At 35.8% G+C, this 16901-nt stretch overlaps 2 protein-coding genes across 3 annotated transcripts; one reads left to right on the top strand and one right to left on the bottom strand.

Annotated features, from left to right (window-relative positions):
- The first annotated feature begins 339 nt into the window (after positions 1–339).
- LOC107416513 (DNA-directed RNA polymerase 2B, chloroplastic/mitochondrial) lies at positions 340–8812 on the top strand. Of its 2 annotated transcripts, none has more exons than XR_001581303.4 (19): positions 340–1533; positions 1747–1956; positions 2051–2184; positions 2269–2335; positions 2666–2724; positions 3296–3413; positions 3547–3660; positions 3815–3946; positions 4032–4448; positions 5130–5180; positions 5455–5525; positions 5691–5775; positions 6016–6168; positions 6318–6392; positions 6516–6605; positions 6719–6766; positions 7142–7284; positions 7473–7587; positions 7676–7697. XR_001581303.4 is itself a non-coding variant. In XM_016025000.4 (19 exons), the coding sequence occupies exons 1-19, from the start codon at positions 601–603 to the stop codon at positions 8056–8058; spliced, it is 3087 nt and encodes a 1028-aa protein (XP_015880486.3). In that variant the 5' UTR covers positions 341–600; the 3' UTR covers positions 8059–8812. The 2 variants fall into 2 exon arrangements, 1 of the variants encoding a protein (XP_015880486.3); XM_016025000.4 differs by lacking the exon at positions 7142–7284 and adding an exon at positions 7948–8812 and having other exon boundaries at positions 341–1533; positions 7676–7779.
- A 542-nt stretch (positions 8813–9354) lies between these two features.
- On the bottom strand, positions 9355–15684 carry LOC107416514 (uncharacterized). The gene is made up of 12 exons (XM_060816450.1): positions 15173–15684; positions 14968–15053; positions 14430–14509; positions 14125–14180; positions 13895–13943; positions 13375–13521; positions 13081–13180; positions 12080–12189; positions 11773–11903; positions 11197–11438; positions 9752–10618; positions 9355–9637 (listed from the first exon to the last, which is right to left on the bottom strand). The coding sequence occupies exons 1-12, from the start codon at positions 15574–15576 to the stop codon at positions 9588–9590; spliced, it is 2322 nt and encodes a 773-aa protein (XP_060672433.1). The 5' UTR covers positions 15577–15684; the 3' UTR covers positions 9355–9587.
- Positions 15685–16901: the final 1217 nt, after the last annotated feature.

The raw sequence follows: 16901 nt of genomic DNA, 5'->3' as shown, positions 1-16901 counted from the left end.
ATATTCATGTTTGTTTTATGCAATGCAATTGCAACCTCTTTTTTTTTAGAGTTATATATTTTTTTTTCTTTCCATTTTTCCGAAAACTAAAAGGCTTGTAAAAAAAATTTCAAATTACATAATAAATTTGTGAGATTATCTCTGCCTTTATCGTATTATTCATGGAATTGCAAAGCTTCTTTTTGTCTTTTTGTGAGAACAAAGGCCATAAAAGAAAAAATATCAGCCTGCCTAAACAGCGTATTGTTCCACGTCATCGACCAGGGAGCTACTCGACTTTCAGACAATAAAATGTAATCACTCATTATATAATCAATTGCATATTAATCCTCAAAAAATTTCAAAATTAAATAACAACCTCCCTTTTTCGTCAGGAAACAGAAGCAGCAGAAACTCCCAACACTAAGCGCTCGCCAAGTGAAAAAACCAGAACAAGGTTTAAGGAGGGTTTAAGGCGGCTTCACCATCCCCATTTTATACTTTCTCTCTCTATGAATTCTATTCACTCTGCTGCTTTCTTCATCGACCCATTGAAGCTGATCCCACTGCCTTACAGATTACCAGTTTTCGATTTCTTAAAAATTCCACTGTAAAATTTTGATGTCCTGCGCCAAAACCCCATCAATCTCTGCCGATTTCAGCCAGGGAATTTACCATTCCTCCCAATATAGAAAACCCTCAATCGTCCGTACCATCCCATCAACCGTATCCACTCTGATGTGGAGGAACTTTGCCAGGCAAGCCTTTTCGAGAAACCTGAGGTTTCGCCCCGATTCCCACTCTTTTTCCCGTGCTTGTAGCTTTCTCGGAAAGACAGAGCATTCCGAGAAGTTAAAGTTTAGGTCTTTTGAGCTGAGTTCTTGTTCGAGTTACGGGTTTTCGGAGACGGGTTTTTGCCGAAATGGTGAAATTTCGTCCCACGATGACCCTGTGAGCAGACTAGGATATGGGTTTGTGAGAAATCAGGTGGCTGGGAATATTGGAATTTGTCCCAAAGGGTATGCGAGCGTGGCCGAGGCGGTTTCCTCCACGGAGGTTGAGGATGATATCTCGGCTGGTGAAGAAATTCAAGAATTGTTGCAGCAGATGAACAAAGAGGAGAAGAAGGAAATCTTAAATATGCGTAGAAACCATCAAAAGATGGTGAGGGGTATGGGGGAAAAGAAGTATCAGGTACTTAGAAGAAGGCAGGTGAAGATTGAGACTGAAGCATGGGAACAGGCATTGAAGGAGTACAAGGAGCTCTTGATGGACATGTGTGAGCAGAAGCTAGCACCCAATTTGCCATATATGAAGTCTTTGTTCCTTGGTTGGTTTGAGCCTTTGCGCAATGCAATAGCTAAGGAGCAAGAACTGTGCCGGCAGGGGAAGAACAAGCCTGCATATGCTCCTTATTTCGATCAATTACCGGCCGAAATGATGGCGGTTATAACAATGCATAAATTGATGGGGTTGTTGATGACAGGAGGTGAACATGGCACTGCCAGGGTTGTACCAGCCGCTTGCATCATTGGTGATGCCATTGAGCAGGAGGTGTGGAATTGTGAAATTGCTTTCCTCATTTTCTTCATAGTTGTTCTATTTCAAAACCAAACTACTTGGTTAAGTAATTGTAGATTTTTATTGGATTCTAGATGTGCATTAGTTTGTTTGATCTTCTACACATTGCAATGTAATCCTATCCTTAGCTTCTTCTCTTTTGCCTAGGATGAGAGCTGATACGTTGCTACTTGTTCAATGTGTCAGGTTAGAATACAGAGGTTCTTGGAGAAAACTAGAAAGAAAAAGCTTGGTAAAGACAAGGAAGATGAAGGATATGAGGACACCATGATCAAGGAACAGAAGTTGAAGAAAAAGGTCACTGATTTGATGAAAAAACAAAAATTGCGAGCGGTGAGACAAATAGTGAAGAGACAAGATGATTTAAAATCCTGGGGCCAGGATGCCAGGGCCAAGGTTTGCATAGTCTTTTGTGATTGCTAGTGAAAAAAGTTATTTGTTTCTTGTTTATATGCTTTTTTAAAGGGTCTCTTCCCCTCGTACTTCTCAGGTTGGGAGTCGTCTGATTGAATTGTTGACTGAAACCGCTCATATCCAGCCTCCTGCTGATCAGTCAGCAGATGGTCCACCTGATGTACGACCTGCATTTTTACACACATTTAGGACTGTTGTAAAAAATGCAAAGTAAGATTTACGTATATGTCTTAATGGTATGTTTGTATTTTACCCTAATCATCTTGAATAGCTTTTGTACTTTTCTTTCAACAGGAATACTGGCAGAAGGTATGGCGTCATTGAATGTGATCCACTAGTTCTTAAAGGCCTTGATAGAACTGTAAGTAAATTCCATCATTTTTCTATTATATTTTATTTAAATCTTCAGGTTTCTGGTTAGTGGTGTTTTTTTTTTTTTTTTTTTTTTTTGGGTTAAATTTACTGATATATAATTTTTTAAATTTTAGTGACAATATTAAAATTCAATTTGGTCAGCATTCTTGTTTATCTTTTCTGTCGGTGCTTCAGTGTTGTTGGTAGGAAATTAGCTTAGGTACTTATGTATAAGATATCACATGCCTTTCTGCCTAGGATCTTATGGAATTCCTGGAGAAGTTAATCCTTTTCTTTTGCCTATTCTTGAATTAATACTTATTATCTGTTTAAACAGGCAAGGCACATGGTGATTCCTTACATGCCTATGTTGGTACCCCCAGTTAATTGGACAGGGTATGATAATTTCAGCTCTGTTGCAACTGTTGCTGCTTTTGCTTTTTTATTTTTACTTTTTGTATGATTGGGTTCTATATTCAGAAAATTGGTGGATGGTGTGAGATGCATGAATGCTATTTTACATTTTTAGTTGATTGCAATTTTTTCTTTTTGTTGCTAAGATCATTCAGTTGAATGTAAATAAAACAACTCTGCAGTTCATAAACTGAAATGGGTATTAAAATAGCAGTATAATTCTATCGAAGCTTGAAGCTCAGGTAAATTTAAGCTGCTGAATCAGCAATGGAATAGAAAATTAATTCACTTTTTTGTGGGTATGAACTAGTAAATGGGAAATAAGGATTTGAAGAATGGGAAATTTTAGTTCGATTCTCTGTTCCATTTGTGATATTGGAAACCAACGCATTAAAAAGGCAAACCAACACATTCAAAAGGCAAATGGTCCTTTGAGGGTGTTAACTGCTGCTTAAATATTTATGGAAACAAGACTACAGATTTGTTTATTTCTGGTTTTCTCTGGTTGAAAAAATTTATTTATCTTTTGAGATTTGTTTGTTTACTTTTGCAGTTATGACAAAGGAGGGCACTTGTACTTACCGTCCTATGTAATGCGCACTCATGGAGCAAGACAACAGCGTGAAGCTGTTAAAAGGGCTCCAAGAGAGCAACTCGAACCAGTTTTTGAGGTTTGTAAATATGATTGTTGCTGTATGATTCTATTCTTTTCCAGAAACCTCTAAGGGACTCCATGCGGTTAAAAGAATGCGTCCTAGCCTTGTATTAAATTCTCATGTCTAAATTTTCTGTTCTATTGGCTAGGCTCTGGATGCCCTTGGAAATACCAAATGGAGGATTAATAAGAGGATACTTAGTATTGTGGATAGAATATGGGTCAGCGGTGGCCGTCTTGCTGATTTGGTGGATCGTGATGACGTGAGTTGCTTTATGAATTGTTATAACGAACCTGCATTGTATAATAACCTTCCAAGACCTCTGTATCACTTGCAAAATGTTCCTTAGCCTGTTCTGTTTCAGTTTAATTTGATACATTGAAAATGATTGGAAACTTTTCTTATTTAATTTGCAGGTTCCTCTTCCTGAGATGCCAGACACTGAAGATGAAACACTGCTCAAGAAATGGAAATGGAAAGTTAAGAATGTCAAGAAAGAGAATAGGGAGAGACATTCACAGCGGTGTGACACAGAACTTAAACTTGCGGTAAGAATCCTTCACCTTCTTGTAAAGGCAGTAACATTTATGAATGTGCTAAAAGAATGATTAAAAACCTTTCACTGGTGAGCAGGTTGCACGGAAAATGAAGGATGAAGAAGGTTTTTACTATCCGCACAACCTTGATTTTAGAGGACGTGCATACCCTATGCACCCATACTTAAATCATCTTGGTTCAGATCTATGCCGGGGTATTTTGGAGTTTGCAGAGGGACGTCCTCTTGGAAAGTCAGGCTTGCGCTGGCTTAAAATACATTTGGCTAATCTGTATGCTGGTGGTGTTGACAAACTATCTCTTGAAGGTCGAATAGCATTTACTGAGAACCATTTAGATGAAATATTTGATTCTGCAGACAGTCCACTTGAAGGAAAGCGTTGGTGGTTGAATGCAGAAGATCCATTTCAGTGCTTAGCAGTGTGCATTAATCTTACTGAAGCTTTAAGAAGCTCTTCCCCTGAAACATTTATTTCACATATCCCTGTACATCAGGTACTTCCATAGCAGTGAGTAGATAAATCCTCTTCTTATTAACCTCCTAAGATTAGGTCTTTCTATCAGTTATCTGTCTATGATATCTCAAGGTTGGTGAACTAGGTTGGTTATGAGGAATAATTCAGATGTATTAGTTCCCTTTGTAAATTCTGAATAAAAATTCTTTGTTGCTATGGACATACTTTTGAAGGAATTCTTTGGATTCTTTTAGTCAGTTTTTATCTGTATGTTAGAGTTCAATCATATAGGAAAATAGAAGGAAAAAATAAAGGTTCAAAGCCAGCCACTTCTAGTGGGCTAGAATAGTTCATGCATTCAATTTCTAATGTGCATAAACCTGTTCTTCAATGGTGGTCATGCACATATGGCTTTTCTTGAGCTTTTTATGTCTAAACTCTAATGTTACTTATTTGTTATGGCCTTTGCCTCCTGTTGTGTAAAAACAAAGAAAAATGCAACTTAGGAGTGACTTTATTTGTATTGTTCAAGTAGCTAATACCGTTAGTGTTGTTTGAAGTCTACAAAGCATCTATCACGTGACTGCTATTTGCACAGATTAGGAAGCATAAATTTCGAAATGTGAATATTTCGTTTGCTTGATTGTTTCCTTACTCATGTAGCATGATATTGAGTGGTATATCATGTTTTAATTTCTTTTTTGAACTTCTGTTTATCTAGGATGGCTCTTGCAATGGTTTACAACATTATGCTGCCCTTGGAAGGGACAAGGTAATAAATACTCTTTCTATTTATATGGTAAGAGTAGATGCTAAAAGGTTCATTTGGTTAACCAAACCTCGGTTCCACTCTGTTGATCCTCTTTGTTATAAAATAATAATAATAATAATAATAAATAAAAAAATAAAAAAAAAAAACTTTGACACTAAAGTAGACTCCTTATCTTTTGGGAATATCTCTCTTGCCCTTTTGTTTCTAGAAGAAATTCTATGCCAATCTTTCAGATATTTCTGTGCTGTTTTCTCATTAAAATGTCTTCATTCAGTCAGGTGCAGCTGCCGTTAATTTAGTTGCTGGAGAGAAACCTGCAGATGTTTACTCGGGAATAGCTGCTAGGTAAGCCTTTCATAAGTAAGCAAAAGGTTTGCAGTAGGTAGTGGGCACAGATACTCTTCAATTTTACATATAAAGTTATTTCTGATACTGCAATACCCATTTCATTTTCTAAGAAGCTGTCAAAGTAAACAATTCTATAATGGGAGTGACAAACTTTGGTTGCAGTGTTTTGAAGATTATGAAAAGGGATGCAGAGAGAGATCCTGCAATTTTTCCAGATGCATTGCGTGCAAAAGTCTTAATCAATCAGGTTTTACGGCACCTTCCATTGCGGTTTTGGATGCGAATATTTGATAAGAAATATTAGATATTCTTGGAGTTGATACTGTCCAATTGCCATTATCAAATTTATTCATATTCTAGTTGGTTAAGAAACAAAACATGTTCAAAATTTATTCTCATGAATAATTCAAACAACGATTTCCTGTGGGTTGCTGCTTGTCATGTAACTGATAGTTGACTGTGGTGTCTGGATGTCTTTGTGTCACAGGTTGATAGGAAATTGGTTAAGCAGACTGTGATGACATCAGTGTATGGTGTCACTTATATTGGTGCCCGCGATCAAATTAAGAGAAGGTTGAAGGAACGTGGTGGCATTACAGATGATTCTGAGCTCTTTGGTTGTGCTTGTTATGCTGCGAAGGTAAGAAAGAGATGATTCATATTATCGTGCCTCGGTTTTTTAAAGTTTGTAATCGGAAACACTTACTCTCATGTCTCATTTGCGCGTGTCTTAGTATTCTTTACCTGTGTTTGAAGATTTTAACTCTACTAAGACTGCATATTCTGCAGACCACTTTAACTGCTCTAGGGCAGATGTTTGAAGCTGCACGCAACATCATGAACTGGCTTGGTGATTGTGCAAAAGTTTGTACCACATTCCTCGTATTCTATTTGAAGTTCTTTCAATGTTTCATTAATATCGTTTAGTCAAGATTAGTTCTGTGGCTGTTTTATCAAATAGTGTGAATAAAGAGCTTTAATGAACAGATAATTGCATCTGAAAATCAACCAGTGCGGTGGACGACTCCTCTGGGACTTCCTGTTGTGCAACCTTATCGAAAATTGGGAAGGCATCTTGTGAGTGTTTAAACTTTTGCTGCATCAACAAGGATCTCCAATATTTTTATAACATTCATAGAACCAAAAAGCTATTTCGACTCATTAAACTTCTTGTTTGTTGCTTGATGCAGATCAAAACTTCTCTTCAAGTTTTGACATTACAACGCGAAACAGAAAAGGTATGTGCTTAATTTTTTTGATCTAATATATATGCATATATAGTCACTCTCTCATCATAACAAGGACACCAATGTCACGCAACATGTTGCGTATTCCCATTTCCATCAAGGTCCGTCATGAGAGATGCTCTGTATATATATATGTATATATATATGTATATATAAGAATTCTCTAATCAAGGTTCCCCAATTTTAATAAGAAATGATGGTGTGCCAAGTTCTAAGGGTTGCCACATCTCATCTACAGTTTTAAGATTTGAATTCAAATACTAATTATAACTATATTTAATGGTTAAACATTTGCCACATAAGCATCCTAGATTTAACTAAATTGGAGATTCCTTGATAAGTGACTTACTCTCTATATTTATACAGTTAGGCTCAAGTAGTGTGCACTTTACTCTTTAAAGGAAGGTCCAGTCTTCATGGCCATTGGATTATTCAATTGGACTGGACTTTATCATTGAAATGGAAATCAAATGGGCATGAAGGGTGGACCTCACTTAAAAAAGAATAAGGTGCACGTTCTTTGAGCCTATTCCTATACCTTTTTCTTTCTGTTTTTTGTTTTGCCGGATTCTTACATTCTTCTTATGTATTTAATTGGTTGACCTAATGATGACCAACAAGGGAAGAAAATTAGCATTAGACATTGTTAAAATTGTCTGGGCCTCAAAAGTAAAATGTAATTCTTTGCATGTTATAGGTTATGGTCAAAAGGCAAAGGACAGCTTTCCCTCCAAATTTTGTTCACTCCCTTGATGGCTCTCATATGATGATGACTGCAGTTGCCTGCAAAAAGGCAGGCTTGAACTTTGCAGGTTTTGTTTCTTGTGGCCCATCTAGTCTGCTGCACCTTTTCTTTTTGGTCTCACTTCTAATTACACCATGTATTGGTGCATTATACAGGAGTTCATGATTCATACTGGACACATGCTTGTGATGTGGATTTAATGAACACGATACTAAGAGAAAAGTTCGTTGAACTGTATGAGACTCCAATACTGGAGAATGTACAGTATCTTTCTCTTCCTAAATGCTTATTTAAAGTTTCGACTTGTATTGAAATTTATATTTATGCCATTTTGAAGAATTAAGTCCATAATCCTGCCAGACATGAACGTATAAGCTTTATGAGAGCTAATATCATTGATCTAATCCGCCCTATATTCTGTTTCCAGTTACTGGAGAGCTTCCAGCAATCTTTCCCTACGTTGACTTTCCCCTCCTTGCCTGAACGAGGCAACTTTGATTTGAAGGAAGTATTAGAGTCACCTTATTTCTTTAATTGATGAAGTATTGCCTTTGCATGCCACCAACAGTTCCACCTCTGGCAGTTCAATCTACTGCCATCTACAAGAATGTCAAGGAAGGACATCCCTGGTAAAGACTTTTTGTGTCATCTTGTGTATATCTTCGAAGATGATATGACATTCAGCTTTGAGAAAGTCCATAGAGAGTATGGTGCCTTTTCGCTTCATCAGCCTTGAACACAATGCCATTTGCACCTTTTTATAGCATTACAGTCTCTGAATATTGGTACGCCATGTGGGAGTAGAAGTTAGTCTAACGATGACAAAGCAAATCTTCTATAGAGACAGAATCTATCTTCTATAGAGAAAGAATCTTTTTCCTTTTGTTTTTTTTTTTAGGAACCAACTATAGAGAAAGTTTTAAGAAAGAAAGTTAGGACTCTTTAGTGTTTGAATATTGTATGATCGAGCAAGCTTCTATAAGGGAAGTTGAGGAAGTTAAAATTTTACAATGCTTAACATAGAGCCTAAGGACTAATGGTTCTCTATAGGTTTTATGTGTGAAGAATAAAAAGCTTAGGCATGACGCAAAGGTTGGTTATTGATGCAGAATTTTAGCAGGCATTGAGCGCAACCTATTGAGGAGATGTTACATATGATGTTGCCAAGGTTGTCTTATAAATATTTCCATTTTGTATAGACGTGCAGTAAATATTATTGTAATATGTAATTGTTCTGGACACTTTTTGTAGTGAGTTTATATATAATGGCTCAGATTCAATTTTATTTTTTATTTTTTATTTTTTTCCATTGAAAGACCACCATTTTCTTCTTCTCCCTGTCGCACTCTCTCATCCCTTTTTCCCCCTCCCTTCTGCAAAAGAATCTGTGGGAAAAATAGCCAACCTACTTTTGTATGTCTCAATTTAATTCCATCGACTGCCAGACTAACCTCATCAACCTTGCAAAAAACAGAGTGAAAGGAAAAATATTCCAATTTATAACCTGTAAAGTTCTACAGTGCGTCCATTCTTATACGCATCAAAGCCGATGTTTTTAAGGAAAAGTTTTGGCTTTGCTCTGTGTACATAATAGGAAAATCGACGTTTTTTTGAAAAACATGGACTTTGGTACGGTTCACATGTGGAAGATTCATACCATAACTTCACCCTGTAGATATATATATATATATAGAGAGAGAGAGAGAGTGCAATTTGGTTGGCTAAGTTGCTGAGAGAAGGATTCCATTCTTGTCACAAAATAGTGGAATTTCGCGTGCTCAGCATTTGAGTTCCATTTGGTTATCAGGCAAAATGAGGAAAAAGTCAGGCAAAATGAGGAAAAAGTCAGTTCAGGTTTATATAAAAATAAAAATAAAATAAGACGCCACTCCCTACAAATGGTCAAAGAATACACCTTTTCTCTTCTTCCAAATTCAGGTATATACAAAATTGTACATTAGCTCTTACTAAGCTTATGTATATTAATACATGAATCATTGAAAACAATTTGGTCTCCAACTTCAATTTATGGGTTTGTCACTTCTTCCTTGCCACATGAATTTGGGATTAATAGCCATAGCGATCATTCAAGGCCGTTCGTCCATCACCAGATTGTCCTGCATCAAATATACATAAAAAAATGAATTCACAAAATTAAAGGATATACAACAAAAACTTAAAATATTGAAGAACAATGAAATGCTGGGTACATGGAAAAAGAAATAGCTAACCTTCAGGAGGTACCCATGTTTCATAATCTGAATTACTATCAACAAGAAAAGAAGGTTTCTCTGGACCAAGTACTCGTTTAGGCTTCTTATCCTTCCTCGTTTGATGTCCCTCATCAAGGGTTTCTGTTATATTTTCTTCATCCATCCCATGATACCCCTTTTTGTGTTTTAGAAGCAGAGATACAGCATCCTCTGCCATTAACTCAGCTGCAGAAGGGGAAGATGTCATCTGTGGTTTAGCATCATTGCTCTTACCTTCAAATTCATGAACTTGTTTCCGCTTCCTGACAATCAAACCTGGGGCAGCATTTTCAAGCCCAGATTCCATTTTAGTATCTGCATCATTGCCATCATCCAAAACCTTTTTCCTGTCTTTATAGTCAACAAATTCATCAGCGTCATGCACATGTGAAGGCGCTGGTTGTGGATTACTCTCCTCTGCTACCCTGTCATGTACAGCCCCAAGCCATTGTGGCTTTGCAACAGTATATACAGCAGTTTTGCCCTCGGTTGTATCAAGTATGACCTCACCAGCTTCTGGATTCTTACTTAATTTTGCAGTTTCATCTGTAGATCCCTCTTTCTGCATGAATCCATTTTCTGGTTTTCCAGTCCCATTGTTATCCTTTGCTTCTACCGAAGGTTGCTTCTTGATGACACTGGGAATTACAGATCTGTTAGATTTTGGCTCTTTTTCTTTCAAATCCCTTTTCTGTGTGGCTTCACCTACTTGATCAGTTGTCTTCAAATTTCTTTTCTTAGCAGCTTCACCCGTTGGGTCAGCAATCTTCAAAAGGTAGAGTATCCTATCCAGTTCAGACTGGAGAGCTGATATATCCTTCTCGAGTTGCTGAGTTTTATCAAGCACTGACAACAAAGCAAGCAAATCATCGACAGAAAGTGGTAGTATGAAAATATCTTGTGGTCACTGACTACAGAAAAATGAGAAACCAATACAAGGAATATGAGATTGCATAACACAAGATTAAGAAAAATGTTTTATATTGGGCATAAAGGGAGGCGAAGATGCACATGCACCTCCAAGTTAACAATCTTGACAAATTCTTGTACAGAACACACAACGATTTATAAAATGTAGAATTAATATTTGAAGGTACAAATGCATTTGAAGGCCTCGAACTGTGCTAAAGAAACATATAAAAAGGAGCCATAAATATTAAAGCAGCATGGAATTATCTTATGTGACTATTTATTTCAATAATACTAGGCCTCTGTTGCTTTCTGCCCTAGCCAATCACAGCTGCATCTGAACACAAACATGAAGCAGGCATATAGAAAACAAAATAAAATAATTTTCTTTGTCTACGTTGGTAGTGCCATTATTGCCCCCTTTTTTTTTTTTAAGCCTTGCAAGACAATAAATTCAAAACCAAACATGTATAAGATCAAAAAAGAAAATTATCTTCATAGAGGATTCTCCCCACCTAGCTGAGATGAAAGCCCTGACATATAAGCATCAAGTGCATCACCCCCTACAGCTTCCTCTGTAGTTTCAGATGTAATTTTGTTCTTCTCCTTCAAAAGCAACTCTTTCTTGTCTCCAATTTCTCTTTTGATGGCATCTCTCTTATCAATAAGGGTATCAGCAGTTTCAATTGATTGGTTCTCACCAGCCTTTTTACCAGAAGATTTCTTCTTAGTCCGGTCATAAAAATCATCATCATCACTGAACAATGAGAAACAATTATAAGCATTAAGAGCAAATTTAATAGGTATGCTAATTAATTCTTTGGGATAAAAGCATAAGGTTATCATCTTAACAAACTAACAAGGGTAATTCTTAGTCACCCAAAAAAAAGGGAAAAAAACTAACAAGGGGAATAAATCCTTGCAGTAACACATAAACCAACAGTCAATCACAACAATCAGGATTATCAATGCAAATGGCAATCCAACCAAAAAGGAAGATAATCTAAGGTTCAGTTGAACCTTCTATTTTCAGACAACTAATGAATCTGAAAGTATTTTGCTTTCATGAATATTTGCCACTGAAAGGGTACCTCAAAAATTCATCATCATCTTCAGTTGCTCCTTTCTTCTTACCATGAGATATCTTCCCAATGCGTGCACCAAGACTTTCTCGAATGCTCTCGTTTAGTGTCTCTTCTAAATTCTCAAGTTCTTCCATGATCTATTAGTGAAAGGAAGCTGATAAGTTTGTTTTATTATTTTTGTTTTTCCAAAAAAAGAAACAGAAAAGTTTGGCATGGAGGGAGGAAACGTATGCAATTATGCATAACATCTCATCGATCAGAGTATGAAGGAAAACAAGGACAAAACCATACACCTAATTGACCCAACCAATACCTGTGTCATTCTTTGTTCATTTCGAGCAATCTGGGTTTGTTGCCCTTGTGTCAAGCCACCTTGAGATATGTCTTTAGCACGAATAGCGTCTATTTCTTTCTTCATATGAGCTATCTACAAGCAAACCAGATTATCAGTTATATTAAAAAAAAAAAAAAAAAAAATGAACAGAAAAATTGAAAACAAGAACACAGAAAAATTGAAAACAAGAACAATTTTTTAGTTAGTTGGCTCAATCATTTTTACATGGAAAAATTTTCCCGGCTTTTAGGATTTGATTTATGGGACTCAAAAATTTTAAAAAATAATCAAGAAAAAAGCAGGTCAATCAAAATTTGAAGAAACCAGGAATTTGTCATATGCATTAACATGATATAACTAATACAGCCAAGAAATAATGTGAAAAGAACTATAGCATATGAGAGTGATATTGCTGGTATGTTCAGCTAGTTTCTGGACAATAGTGGATAATATATGTAAAAGAATGTGCTTATCCCTTGCTAGGCAGTAATACAAGCCCTAATTAACATATCTTCACGACAGATAGCAAACTTTCCATTTGGCATAGATCATACCGTGCCTTACATGAGGCAACTGGTACTAACCTATCCCCTCCTTCCCCATCCAAAAGAAAGGAAACAAGATTAAGAGAAATACTAATTTCTAGCCTCAACCGTTGTACACTGGAGTTCTTATTTCGTCCAGAGCTTTCTCTTAGAAAATGTTAACCTTTAAAGGAATGCAAATACCACTCATATGTTAACAGATATAATAGCCAAATCCAAGAATACAAGATAGAGATACAATAAAACTAATAAAGCACCATCGATTCAAGCTGTCACTAAAGAATAAAATTAAAAATTTGAAAGAGCACATGCAGCAGGTAAGGTTATTAAGGGTTAAATCTTGAGGAAACTAAAACAATTGGAAACAAAGTGATTTAATGTACAAGGTAAATTATATTACACTGATAGAAAGCAGGTAAAAATAAATCAAACAACTTGCCTTTTCCATTCTTTTAATTACTTTTTCACGGGTTTTTTCCTGCTTCTCTGTTAGTTGTCCTTTGTAGGTTTGCCAAGTTATTTCATCCACATCATCCTACACATCCAAAACCTCATCCATCACTATGTGATCAAAATGAAATAGATTTTCAAGTTAAAAAAAAAAAAAAGAAAAAAGAAGAAAAGGAGGAGGAGAGAAGGGGGGGCGGGGTGTGGTGGTGCAGGGTAATTAAAGGAAAACTTATATCCAAATCACATCCCACTAGGAAATGGCCATAAATCCCAACAAACCTCAGCTTCTTCAATAGCATCCTCTCCCATGCCCCATGAGATACCATCAGCAAGAGATGCTTCCATCCTTGCGCGGCGAAGGGAAGCTTCCCGATCCAGATTCTCTTCGTACATCTTAGCTTTTCTTATAGCCTTCAAGTCAGTTTCCTATTATACAGAATCACATCATTTTTTTAGTCAGAACTACAGAACCACATGATAAAACAAAACTTTTGTTACACCTAACTCAGGATAAGCGAAAAATAGTTAAATAACTACACAGCAAATTACATATCAGATAACAAAATCATTTTACCATGTCTTCCTTAATTTTCCCAAACAAGTAAAGGGTCCTTTTAAATTATGATCAAAGAAGGACACGCTAATGGAAGCAGTAGAGTAGTATCATTTCTATCCATATTAGTTATTTGAGTAAAAATATTATGACAGGAATAAGGAGTAAAATTGAAAAAATAACTAAATAAATTATTTTTTAGTTATTTATTTATTTTTTGGTAAAAAAAATAAAAATAAGCCTTACCGATGGCATCAACTCAGTTGGTCCTTGGAAAATGTATAAACGAGATGAACTGTAACAATAAAAAACATGAAGTGTTAATCAGAAATATTATAAATAAGTCCAGCAATAAAAATATAAAACCTTTATCTTACTGCTCAAAAAAATTCCAACAATATTATACATATAACATTAAAATAAATAAAAATTCATTTTATACGTAAAGCCAAATAATCAAGAAGAAAGATACTAACTGTCCAAAGCGAATGACATCACCAACATGTAAGTCCACATAGACCTTTTTATCCACCTGTTTCACCAATGGCAAGAGAAAATGGTTAGGCAAACAATATCACAATTTCAACAATTTTGGTAACAGAAACAGTGAAAAGATTTACCAAAGAGTCTTATGTTAATATGCGAATGCACGTTTTTGCAATATAATTTAAGATGTTCTAATAAATAATAAATCCACTATCGCAGGTTCAGCTCATTAGCAAGTTACCACAAGCTGAACAAAAACAAAATATAATAACAAGAATCAGTTGCATATTTATACCTGATTCTTGTTAATGAAAGTACCGTGAGTACTGCTGAGATCATAAATATAAGCATCTCCACTTCTTTTGAACTGAAGAACTGGAAAAGTGAACAAAGTTATAAGATCATAGCTCCATGGAAAAATAAATAAAATTAGCAACATATACAAAAGAATTTGGAAAATTTGCATCACATTCTAATACTTCAGGGTTCTCACATCCTATGGAACAACCAAATGCATGTTTTCCAAATAGTATTTGCAGGAAATGGCGAATTCATTTTTTTGCTTCTGATTTCCCTTCATGCACTTCCATACCATATCTGAACCTTTAACGTAGTTTTCATGGTGTTTTTATTATTCTTTTTTAGCTCTCTCATCTGAACCCAAATCCATTTATAATGCCACCTCCATCCTCGGCAGAGCTTTACACTCTCAAGACCAACAAAGCTGCTTAATTAATTCGGAGTTGGAACCAAAATAAATAAAAAATAAAAAATAAAAAAATTTAAATTTTTTTTCTAATCGACATGATAAAGGAAAGAGAAGATAAAAGTACCAGCATGGAAGCGAGAAATGGTAGGATGGTCGAGCACAAAGTCACAGAGATCCACACGACCAAACATGTAAGCCCCTTTCTCATATCTGAATACCCAAAAAAATAAAAAATAAAAAACCAAAGCCATATAAATAAATGCAATTCAATCATAATAAACAAGACAAGACAAGACAAGAAAGAGAGAGAAAGAGAAGAGTGAGTTTACACATCAAATTGATCAATGATAGAGCCATCCTTGAGAACCTCCAGAGAGAACTTGTGGATAGGTGGTCCACTCCAAGGGGGTTTGGTGTACGGAACCGCGATGTTGTGGGGACGAGAGACCTGCTCGGCACTAGTACGTTCAGCAGGCTCGGCAACCACATCGGAGTCGGTGGTGGAGCTCGATTGGAGTTGCTCCTCCGGAGCGGTGCTTTCGGGCTGTGATGGGCCTGCTTCTGGAGGAGGAAGAGGAGGAGGAGGAGAAGGAGGACCCATGAGAGTCTTCTCTGTCATATCTGAAGAAGAAGAAGAAGAGGAAGGCTGGTCTAGGGTTTGGGGTGGAGGGTCCGTGGGAGGTTTAGGACTTGTAGGAGGCGGAGGAGGAGGAGGACCCATTGCCGTCGTCATTGCAAACACACCAAAACCACAGAAATCACAACACAGAGAGAGACAAGAGAGAGATTGAAAAAGTGCTGAACACGGCTCAAGAAAATCACAATAGCTTCGGCGGTGGTCTGGACCAGGCGCGGCGAGTTTAATCGGACTGGACTGGGCTTCTTAGGGAGTGTTCGGCCCGGCTTATAAGCCCACATTAGTGGAATTTAAGAAAGAGAAAACAAAAAAGAAAATAATAAAAATATTTTAAAAATTGGGGACAAAAGTTAACGTTTTTAGAAGGGAAGAGCGTTGGTTTTGTATCCAATTTTTTTTTTTTTTTTAATTTTGTAATTTTTAATTGATTTTTAATTTTTTTTGTTAAATTTAGATTTTATTATTTTGAATAATATTTGTAAAAATATAAAAAAATTAATAAAAAATTTTAAAATATTAGCAGACCAAAACCAACGTTTTTAGGATGTAAGAATGTTGATTTTGGTTTTTCAATTTTTTTTTGTTATTTTTTCAATTTTATAATTTTCAATTGGTCCTTAAATTTTTTTTAAGATTAAGTTTGAATTTTATTATTTTGAATGATATTTATAAAAATATAAAAAAATTACAGAAGAATTAAAAAATAAAAAATAAAATAATAAAAAAGTTTAAAAAATTGGGAGACCAAAGCCAACGTTTTTAGGATGTAAGAGCGTTGGCTTTAGGTCCCACAATTTTTTTTGTTATCTTTTTAATTTTGTAATTTTGAATTGGTTCTCAATTTTTTTATTAAGTTTGAATTTTATTATTTTGAATGATACTTGTAAAAATATAAAAAAAAATTACAAAGGACCCGTATCTGTTCTTGTTGTTATACTCTACATTTCTTTCTCCTTGTTGGTATCAGAGTCATAAGTGTTTCGATCTATGGTTGCTTCTTCTTTTAGCACCCGTAGAGTGTTATATCTATATAATTGTTTCATATTCTAATTTTTAATTCTTAAACCTTTATACCGTAGATTTATTCTGAGTCTTGTCTGCCTTCTAGTTTGCTATAACTATCTTTTGTTTTTTCTTTCCTGCCAATTGTTCTACCATAACTATCTTTGACCCTAGGCTGAACAGTAAGACCGTGGGACTGAACAGTAAGACCCGAGGTGAGGGCGTGAGAGGAGCGGCGTGAGAGGTCTAGTTTTAAGAGAAAAGACGGGGTAGAATAAGAAGTAGTTAGAGGAAAGATAAAAAGAAAAGACAGTAGTGAGTGAAAAGGTTAAATTAAGGTAAAGAATAGATTTATTTTATAAAGATTTAAATTTAAAAATTTGAAAATGGATAGATTATTTAGGTCTAATTCTTCTTCG

This window comes from Ziziphus jujuba, chromosome 4 (genome assembly GCF_031755915.1).
Source record: "Ziziphus jujuba cultivar Dongzao chromosome 4, ASM3175591v1".
NCBI classification, from domain to species: Eukaryota; Viridiplantae; Streptophyta; class Magnoliopsida; order Rosales; family Rhamnaceae; genus Ziziphus; species Ziziphus jujuba.
This window is presented reverse-complemented; position numbering and strand designations above follow the sequence as displayed.